This window comes from Salminus brasiliensis, chromosome 19 (assembly GCF_030463535.1).
Source record: "Salminus brasiliensis chromosome 19, fSalBra1.hap2, whole genome shotgun sequence".
In the NCBI taxonomy this organism is placed as follows: Eukaryota; Metazoa; Chordata; class Actinopteri; order Characiformes; family Bryconidae; genus Salminus; species Salminus brasiliensis.
Genome location: NC_132896.1, coordinates 12484713 through 12494607, shown reverse-complemented (window position 1 = coordinate 12494607; position 9895 = coordinate 12484713). Strand labels below are relative to the sequence as shown.

At 40.6% G+C, this 9895-nt stretch overlaps 1 protein-coding gene across 1 annotated transcript; it reads right to left on the bottom strand.

Annotated features, from left to right (window-relative positions):
• Positions 1-2365: 2365 nt before the first annotated feature.
• On the bottom strand, positions 2366-8600 carry kazald2 (Kazal-type serine peptidase inhibitor domain 2). The gene is made up of 4 exons (XM_072664076.1): positions 8114-8600; positions 6602-6762; positions 5166-5313; positions 2366-2490 (listed from the first exon to the last, which is right to left on the bottom strand). The coding sequence occupies exons 1-4, from the start codon at positions 8598-8600 to the stop codon at positions 2366-2368; spliced, it is 921 nt and encodes a 306-aa protein (XP_072520177.1).
• Between the last annotated feature and the right edge of the window lie 1295 nt (positions 8601-9895).

Here is a 9895-nt window from a genome sequence, read left to right as displayed (position 1 = left end):
GTCTCTCTATCATCCATTACCTCCCTCTGTCTCTCTCTCTCTATAAATATACAGATATACATGCACAGAATCTCTTTCTCTCTCTTGTCCATTCCTTAACAAACATCCTTTGGAGAATAAAAGCACAGCATTTTAGCCCCGGGATTTGTTTTCAATGAACCACTTTGGCAGACAAATTCGAGAAGCACTTATTTTGAAATGATTTGTTTATTTTAAAGGTTTCAGAAGGATCATTTACCTGCTCGCTAGCTCAGCCAGCCACGGAAAAAAGCTCACCTGCCATTCGTTTCTAAAAATAAAAGCCGTGCTGAAATTGTATATAAGCATTTAAGAAGGGCAGCGTTGCTTTCTCACCCTGTATCTCTCTCTCTCTCTCTCTCTCTCTCTCTCTCTCTCTCTTTCTCTCTGAGGAGCCAGCGGTGTTGAAAGCTAACACCGGCCTGCATGGCCGTCTCCATTTTGCTGTTGTCACCTATCCGAGCACTGGTGAGCTATCACCTGCACCGTCAGGATCTCGCCCGAAACAGATTGAATTCTGATTGATTTCTGCCCAGGAAAGAGGGGAGAATTTAAAGGTCTTCCTTCTTAATTGGGTATTTGGTGTGTGCTGATGAGAGGACTGTGTGCGTCCCCGGGGATCCTTTATGGGGCAATAATGGCGCTGTGCTACAGCTTCGGCTGCTCTCTCTCTGCAAGGCCATAACCCCGCATTTGTTCTGAGTGCTTTTCTATTATGCATTGATAGTTGAGTATCAATCAATACGGGAGAGGGAAACAGAAAACCCAGCGAAACCAACTTCTTAAGTGTAAAACGCCTCTTAATACCGGAGCTTTCAAACAGCTTAACCTGGGCTGGGTGCTGGGCTAGGTCTTTTTTTTTTTGTCTCTCGCACGAGATGGAGACAGAGACACTGATGGTTTATTCAGTACAAGGGGAGGTGCTATAGCTATCTGAGCAAATTATGAGCTGGACAGCTATTTTATAACTGTCAGTAAGTTCATGGAATCAATACACAGACCCTGTGGTAAACAAAAAAGCTACATGATTTGTTATCATTTATATAAAAGTATTGGGACACCAATACTCAAGGGTCCCAATTAAGTGTTGTTTTGTGTTGTTCCTTGTCCAGGGAAGGCTTACTACTACATTTTGGAGCACTGCTGTGAGGATTTGCTTGCATTCAGTGACAGTACAGTGTTAGTACGGTCAGGATGGAGCACCAACCATCATTCCCGAGGACAGAGTTCCACTGCTCCGCAGCTCAATGCTGGGGGGCTTTATACCCCTCCAGCCCACGCCTGGCAATAGGCATGGTGCGAAAGTTCATGTTAATGCTCCAGAGAGTCCTATTCTATTGGCAGTACTAGTTTTATTTGGATATATGGCTTATGTAATCAAATGAAAACCTAAACTACCCTTTTCTTAATTAAAAGACTGAGATGTTGTTTTAAAAACATTGCTAGCATTTCAAAAAGTGCCATTCACTCCTCAACCCATACAGTCAACAGTAAAGCATTCTAAAATATAAAGGGAGATCATGATCACATTAAAATTATCTGTGTTTTTTGGTTTTTGGTCCATAAACACACACAAACCACAATAAAATACAAGGAATTCGTTGGATATTGGCACTTCAACACTACTACAGCCAAAGCCAGTTAACTACTACAATTAACAAAGCTTACGCCTTCAAATGGGGCAGTGGCAGCAGTGTTAGCTTGCATGTGTCTCCTAATTGGGGTATATCACCAACTACAAAAGGATGCCCAACCTTACAAATCTCTGGTAATGCCCCAGCCATCTAAGTCTAGGCAGCATAATTGGCCTCTCTCTCTCCCTCTCTCTCTCTCTCTCTCACTCTCTCTCTCTCTCTCCCTCTCTCTCTAGCCATCCGTCTCCCACCTATCACTCAGCACAATGCAAGCATCTACTACTTGACGTGAGAGAACTGGATACTTAGCATTCTCCTCCAAGTACACTGAGCTGTCGAATGACGCTCTGTTAGACACAGTTAAAAAAGATGCGGCAGCTGGCACTGTGTGATGGAGGAGACCTAGCCAGTGGATTGAATTGAATGTGACTGATTTATGAACTATGAAACTATTAGAACTATTTGAGCATTTCATGCTGCAGAACCTGATTTCTGAAATGATTTCTGTCATAAAAATTAAATCAAACTTTAAAACTGAGTATAAAAATTTAAGTATTTATTTACAGTGCTCAAACAATATGTACTTACTCAGATAAGACATCAGAAGTTATAAAAGTGTTTAAAAGTGACGCTATAAAGACTATTTTTCAGACAGGCCTGAAATGCTAACAAAACATCATAAAATGAATTTGTTTTCTCATATTTTCAATTTCTTACAAATACATATATCCACTTGGTTGTCCCTCAAAATCTTCATCATCTTCATTCCCGGCCTCATTGACGGACGTGCGGTGGGCTTCGTTTTTCCTTTTGGGAAGCTCTCTGCCTTGTTGAGATCCTGCGAGAATAGAAAACAAAAGTACTGTATTAGTGTGTGCAGTTGAGCAGATGCTCTAAAGGGGCTTCGATACCCCAATGGACAGCATTTTCAATCGAAAACACTGGAACCATTTAAAGTGTATTCAGCTCGGCCCTACAAGGAAGTGTTTAATTTTGTCTCCTCAGAATTCCTATACTTTGTCCCAAACATCTCCCAGGCCCTATACAAAGCTCAGCCTGCACTGTGTCCAGAGTCACCTTTCTCCACCACCAATCCCAGAGTTCATTGCGAAGGGGACATTCCGGGAAATAGCAAAGGGGAAGGAGGGGTCTGCCTGTGGCTCAGATAAGACAGGGAGACTAGAAGAGCAGACCCCCAAGAGAAAGAGATAACAACCAGACAGTCACAGCAAAGGCCTGCCACATAATACACAACCCCCCCCCCCACTCCTTTCCTCTGCGTCTCCTCGTCCAAATCGCCCCCATCTCCATCCCTTCTCGACCTCCTGTCATCACTAATGCTGCGTTTCTTCAGGAGAAAGCCGGTGACTGGTGTAAAGTTATCTGCTGTTCCGCAGGCCTTCTCGGAAAGCCAAGTTCACCTTTACTGGTGTGGAGATGCTGTGTGCAGATAGTTGTGGGCCGAAATCGATTGGCTCCCACTGTTGGTGCTCATGCATGTCTTTCTCTACTACTGCGCAGACCACAAAGAGTGGACGCAACATGCCATTGATACTGGGGCAAAGGACACTGTGCACTGACATTTTCTTTAAAAGACAAAGAAAGTGCTTAGGGTTTTGCATAGGCCAGGAGTTAGTCAGACGTTCATATGCAGATTTGCAGTAATTTTGTCAGTGTCATAAAAGAGCTTTGGTCTGGAAAATGGTAATCATATGAGAGAAGGAGAAAAATATGGTAAATGTGGTGTGAAGTAAAAACTTAATGTACATTCATGTGACATTCAAGACTTTTCCTTTTTTCCAGACTTTGTATTTTTTTCCGTTTTTATCATAAAAATGTCCACACAGTAAAAAAAATGATAGATGGCATTTTCTCATTGTGGAAAAACAATTTAAATTTTGATCAAGAGGCAAAAACACAAATTCATATGCAACTACAGTACTGCAAAATATCAAAATATACATATAGTCTTAATTGCTTAATTATTTGTGGAGTGTAAATAAGTGAACAAAAAATATATAATGTATATATTACACAATGTGAATGTGCAGAACTATGTGTGTAGAGCGATGGATTGAACTGTAGGTGACTCTGAAATATCTGGAAAGAGTCCAGTGTGAAATAAAAATGAATACTCTGAATAAATGATAAATGAATATTTATCTCAGAAGTACTGGTCATATCTTAATTACAGTATATTGCAGTATATTATGTTTATTGAATAAATATAGACTAAAATATGTGATAATATGTTTTAAAATACTTTTTTGTATTTTACTGAACTGTAAGTTACTGAACTGTAAAAATGTGTTTACACATTTTAATGGCAGAATGTATAGAAAAAAAAGCTCTCAGTAAACATACATACTCTTTGCTACCCACTTGCACTTGTAAATAAAATGACAAAAATTGCTGAAGTAGCTATAAAACTACAAGGCATCTTATCAGGTATTTTGTAGGTAAATTCTGCAAGTAAATTCTGTGGGGTGGACAGTCTGGGCTTACTTAACAGGACATATTCAGAAACCTATGTGTAAATATAATATTCAATAATAGCTCTATTTTTACTGAACTCCCTGCCTGGTGTGTTATTAACATATTATTAATTACATAATATTATATTTAATATAACCAACTTTATTACCAAGTCAAATGTCAATAAAAAATACACACAATCAGCATTTTCTGACTTCTAGTTCTGCTTAATGATACAACATGAGTTGGGTAAATTACAGTCTATTTCCTCTTGCTGTTCACATTGGAAATCATATATAAGAAAAAAGGCCACACTGTTCTAAAGTGTAGTTCATGGCTAATTACTGAATCCTAGAACCTAAAACTTTTCTTTTAGGGTTTCTGGAGCTTTTCTTTTCATGGGATGTACTGCTGATTTTATTTTTATTCCAATTGTTGAGCATGACCTCTACAATCGACCATGACAACACCTTACACACGTACAATTAGTATAGATCATGAATATAATTGTATTGTATTAAAAAAAATATATATATATATATGCTGAAAATGGTTCAATGGTTCCCAGTTTAAACATATTATAACACATTATTTCTGAGTATTTTTGTTGCTTTCTAAGTTTACAAAATACTAATTTTGCATAACATTTTTTTTATCTACAAAGCAAAAAAAACAGCTTACTGGAAACTGGAAAGGTTGCCTTAAAGGTACAGAGGACCCCTTTCACTTAATTTTATTATTTTAATGCTTCATTATGTTTAAAAAAATAAAAGAGATACATTACTAAATATGACATCCATATGAAAAATGGGTTTGTTTGTATTTAGATTGGCTTATTGGGTGAGAGAGAGAGTGTGTGTGTGTGTGTGTGTGTGTGTGTGTGTGTGTGTGTGTGTGTGTGTGTGTGTGTGTTTTGTTCATATTAGTGTGGGAGACCAGTTCGTAAATGTCTGTTTTCTCAGGCAGTTGACCTTTGACACTGCTTGCTAATGGCTGTGTATGCATGGGTGTATGTGTATGTGTGTGTATCAGACATACCTTTGTGCATAACCCGTAATCTGGCGGAGGCAGACACCTCACCGAAGGCGTTCCTGGCGGCGCACGTGTACACCCCCGCATCGTCAGGGCCGACCCCGTGAATCTGGAGCCAGCCGGTGAGCTCAAAACGCCGCGGGCCTCCTCGCGCCTGTAATTACACAGAAAAGCAATCATCCACTGTGTGTATCACTAGCTGTGTGGCTACATGAGTATATATCTCCCTCAACACTCAGTGAAGATACAGCAATGTCAAAACTAATACTTAGCAGCTACTTTTGAGTGATATCTCACCCCTAATTACAACACTTACAGCATGTCCTGTAGAGTTGCACAATATAGACAAGTTTTGTTTTGTGATATACAATATATTAAAGTACAGTGAATATCTCTAGCTATAACATAATTAAAGGGCCCATATGCGACATTTTCTTGTGTTGTATTTCTATATTTCACTATATTTTTAACTTTTTTATGTGGCTTTACATAGCAAAAACAGTCAGGAATCAGTTTTACACAACATTCATTTACATGACATCACGTTGCAGAGCCTTTAAGACTAACATATGTAAATGGCCTCTGTTCTAAAATGCTGCTCAATAGTGTTTCATAGCAGCAGTCTATGCTGAAATACTTCTTCTAATTTTAATGGAAATTGGCCAGAGTAAACTGCTACAGGCTGAATAGGCATACATATGTAAACGCTTTGGTTTTGTGACAAAAGCAATGAATTGGTTGTTTACACAGCTATATAGGACTATATGAACTGAAGTGAACACAAATGTTTTGAAATTTCCACAATATTTACATTCACATTAAACTATATAATTATGGAAAGCAGGAGAAACTCAGCTTGCATGATATGGGCCTTTTAAAGTTTTTTTTTCAAACCTCTGTCCCAGTTACTGATAATTGCTAATCTCAAAGTTTTAAATAAGTTAAAGGGCCCAGATGATGAAAAATGTCCCTTAGTTTACTGAAATAAAGAAGAGTTAAGGAATCTGAAAGCGTTGTTTAAATTTTAAAACCTACCACTCACTTCCTTACTGTTTATATATGGACAACAGGCTATGGAAATGGCTTGCACAAATTCACTGGTTCTCAGATGTAACAAGAATCAACTCATTTATAGATATCAGTCTATTCACACTACTATAGATTAGTTCAACCCATTCATACTGCAATTCTGGAGTGTTTCAGCTATGAGTGTTGATGAGGCACAATACAGGGCAGCCAATCAGAACAGAACTCGTTTGACCTATCTTATAGGTGCAGCAACAAAACCAAAAAAAATCGAATTAATATTGACCATTTCTGGAGAACAAAACTTTACAATCTTTACAAGTGTGACTTCATTAAAAATATAAAACACAAGAAAAAAGGTGGGCTATGGCACCTTTAAAGCATTCTGTTTATTTTGTTTATGTGTATGCACATACCTGTATGGCCCTGCTTGAATCATCAGCGCTAAGGAAGACGCTGTCCCCCTCTTTCCTCCACTGGATGGATGCCAGTGGGTACGATGAAACCTCACAGGAAAGGAGGACATCACTTCCCTCCAGAGTAATAATGTCACGTGGGGCATAGGTGATGATTGGCTCTGCAACAGTTAACAGAAGACAGATATCTGTGGTTAACACTGCTTTATAAATACGCACGGGCGTGCATCAAAATCAGGCTCCCGTCTACTTGGTGTTAAGTGAGCACTCTATCATTTCACAAAAAATCAATGTCTGCAAAGAGGCAGAGTTACACATAGGACCGGGGAAATTTACACACACACACACACAGGGCATGCACATCTACTCTTACAGGCTATATGGCTATATATGGATACATACTATTGAGACAAAATGTGCTTTAAGCATTTACATCCATCAGTATTGCACGATTCACGTACTGGGGTCAGTGTACAGCCTATGTATCTCTATTAAGTTAAGCAGCAAGCTGTACTAAAGCTTTCTTACTGAGGCTTTGTATTGTTTATGAGGTTACAGCTAAAGTTTGGACATGAAACAATGAGGCTACATTATGAAGGGTTGTTTTCAACCCTTACCAACCCATACTGCAGCTTGTTCTTACAGTTACTGACTGGCAGAACAGCCGGTACAGAACCAGCCAGTTATGGAACAGCCTCTTTCCCCAGGCCATCAGGCTGCTGAATAAGCAGTGCCACCCAGAGCATTGGTAGGGTGACACATGCTCACACATCACACCTAGAACTACTGAACTCACATGGACGAGCTCACACTCACCCCCCTAGCACATCCTAAGTCATGCTGTACTTTATTGTACAGTAAGTTTGGCTAATTTCTCACTGTATACTGCATCCCAGCCACTGATTCACTTACCTTTATAGTGAATACGGTAAACTCAGGGTCATGCCTGTTATATAGTCGGTCTGTACTGTACTTTACGTATGTGTAGTGTACACTGTGTGTCGTCATGTATGCATTGGATTATAATTGACCCTGTGTTATAATTGTTGTAAGGGACCTAAAGCACCTATGATTTTCACTCATACATGTGTAAATGTGATGTGACTATAAGTGATTAGAAATTAGTTTTATTTAAATAAATAATGTAACTTTTCTCTCAACTATGTTGCTTGTTCTAATTTTGCGGGTTAAAAGACAGGAAATCCTGACTAAACAAAGGAGGCACTCTTCTTACAGAGACAGCAAAACAGTTACTGCTTTTTTATGTTGCTGTTTAATTTCCAAGAAGGCCCATTTTGATGGCACTAATCTCACTCTTATAACTTGGTAATTAACAATGCTAATATTCATTGATTACTATGTAATTACTGAATAATAAGCCTAAGGATGTGATAGCATAAAGAAAAAATGGAAAAAATAATGATCGCTACTGATTTGCTATAACCTCTTAATGCATTTTAAGCAGTATTTTTAACTGTACAATACACTCTGACTTCAGGTTTATACACTTACTTGCTTTGCAGGGTCCATGGTGCGCCACCGTGACCTTCTGCCGCTCGCCTAGCCTGCGCTGGGCCGCCCGCAGCTGGCACACATTTTCATATGTCTTCCCATCTGAGCCGCACAGCATCTCCTGCTTGCTGCACACACACACCGGCTTAGGCTCTTCCTTGGCTGAAGAGTCCTTCCGTGAGGCTTTACAACGAAGGCCCTCAGCACAGCGCCCAAAGAAGGTGGCCCCGGTCCAGGGTTCAGGGTCACACAGCTGACCCTCTCCATTCCCACACTCCCAACAACACCCGCACGGGTCACGGACTTGCCCCGACACGCAGCTCTGGAGCAGCCTGGTGTCCGGGCACTGTTCGGGCTGGCACTTTGTGGGGCAGCGTTCGCCAGGCCGCATGCCTCTCTGCCAGTCTAAGTGCCTGAGGTGTTCCAGTGGAAGAGGCTCAGAGAGGCAAGCTAGCAGCAGCGTTAGCATTGCTGTCAAGAACACCATTGTCTGCTCCCGGGATCACGCTTGTTGACAAACAAGACGACTCCTTTTGGCTTGAGCAAGTGAGTGATTCGGAGATTCTCCCTGTGCCTCAAACAGCAGGAGAGCCTTTCATCTCTTGGAGAACGCGATCTGTCGGACGAGCTCTTGACAGAGATGAGTGATCCTTAGCAGGCTGTAGGGCCTGCAAGTCCCAGAGTGCCGGTGTCAAGAGTTGGCCAAAGGATTCCTGCAAGCTAAGGTAAAGCAGCTTATCTGCTTTCACTCTTCCAACCTAAACTCTCCCTATAAACAGACCAGAGAGACGTCTGTCGGTAAACGCTGGCCCAGACAAAGAACGTGGGGGGAGAGCTACAGGAAGGTGTGAGGAGAACTGAGAACTGTAAAGGCAAAGACTCCTCTTAAATTGCAGGGTGCTTCTCGAAGAAAGGTGTGATCTGTGACCTCCAATAGCCAATCACAGTCTTCTGTTAGTGGGGGAAGGGGTGGACGGGCACTGGTCCAACCCAAATGTAAAAGTCAGCAGGAAAGGTCATAAATTCAGCCCCTACACACCTGGTCCATGCAATGGCTCGATTACCTGCACGCCCCAGGGGGTTTTCAGGTTCAAATGGGCTAGGAAAACATGACTCTGTTGCACAGTCTTGCCATGACCTGTGCTCTTTTTTGGCTTAGATGAGGGATTCGTTCAAATGGATCATTTGAGCTGTGTAAGCACTGGTGATTTCAAAAAGCAGGCCCAGTAAATTATAACAATCTTCATGATGAATGTTTTCAGCCTAACATCAGTTCTATAGCTCTTGAGGTATTCAAGCAAACAAAGTATAGTCACTAAAAAGTAGCCTGAGACATTTAGCCTCTTTTGAACAGCACTAAATTCTGTCAATAGACTTTATTCAGCCAAGAGTAATTGAGAACGCGTTTAGCCCTCCTCACACTAATCTCTGCATTCTACCTGCAATTCTCACCTCTCCACGTTAGCGCAAAACAAACAATTATGGGGCCATTAAGGGCCCATTGTTAATTGTAAATAATCCATCATTAATATTGATTAGCTGCAGTGAGCACAGCTCATTCAGCGCATGCCTCCTAATGAGTTGGTCTTAGAGGAGCTAATTGCTTCAGGCCATCTCAATGGAGCTCTGGAATGAATGGGTTATTTCAATGCATTGCGAGGGAAAGCGGGAGGTAGCATTACACTGAGCCATGGTTTAATATTATTAGTTTTTGCTAATAATTAGTGTTATTAACTAACAAGATGATGAGATCAGAACAAATTAGCTCATGAGAACATTTAA

Excerpts from the sequence above, each read along its gene's own strand:
- kazald2 (XM_072664076.1), bottom strand. The coding sequence starts at position 8,600 with ATGGTGTTCTTGACAGCAATGCTAACGCTGCTGCTAGCTTGCCTCTCT. Across the intron at positions 5,314-6,601 it reads ATTCAAGCAGGGCCATACAG|GCGCGAGGAGGCCCGCGGCG; the intron begins GTATGTGCATAC and ends GTGTAATTACAG. Across the intron at positions 2,491-5,165 it reads ATTACGGGTTATGCACAAAG|GATCTCAACAAGGCAGAGAG; the intron begins GTATGTCTGATA and ends CTATTCTCGCAG.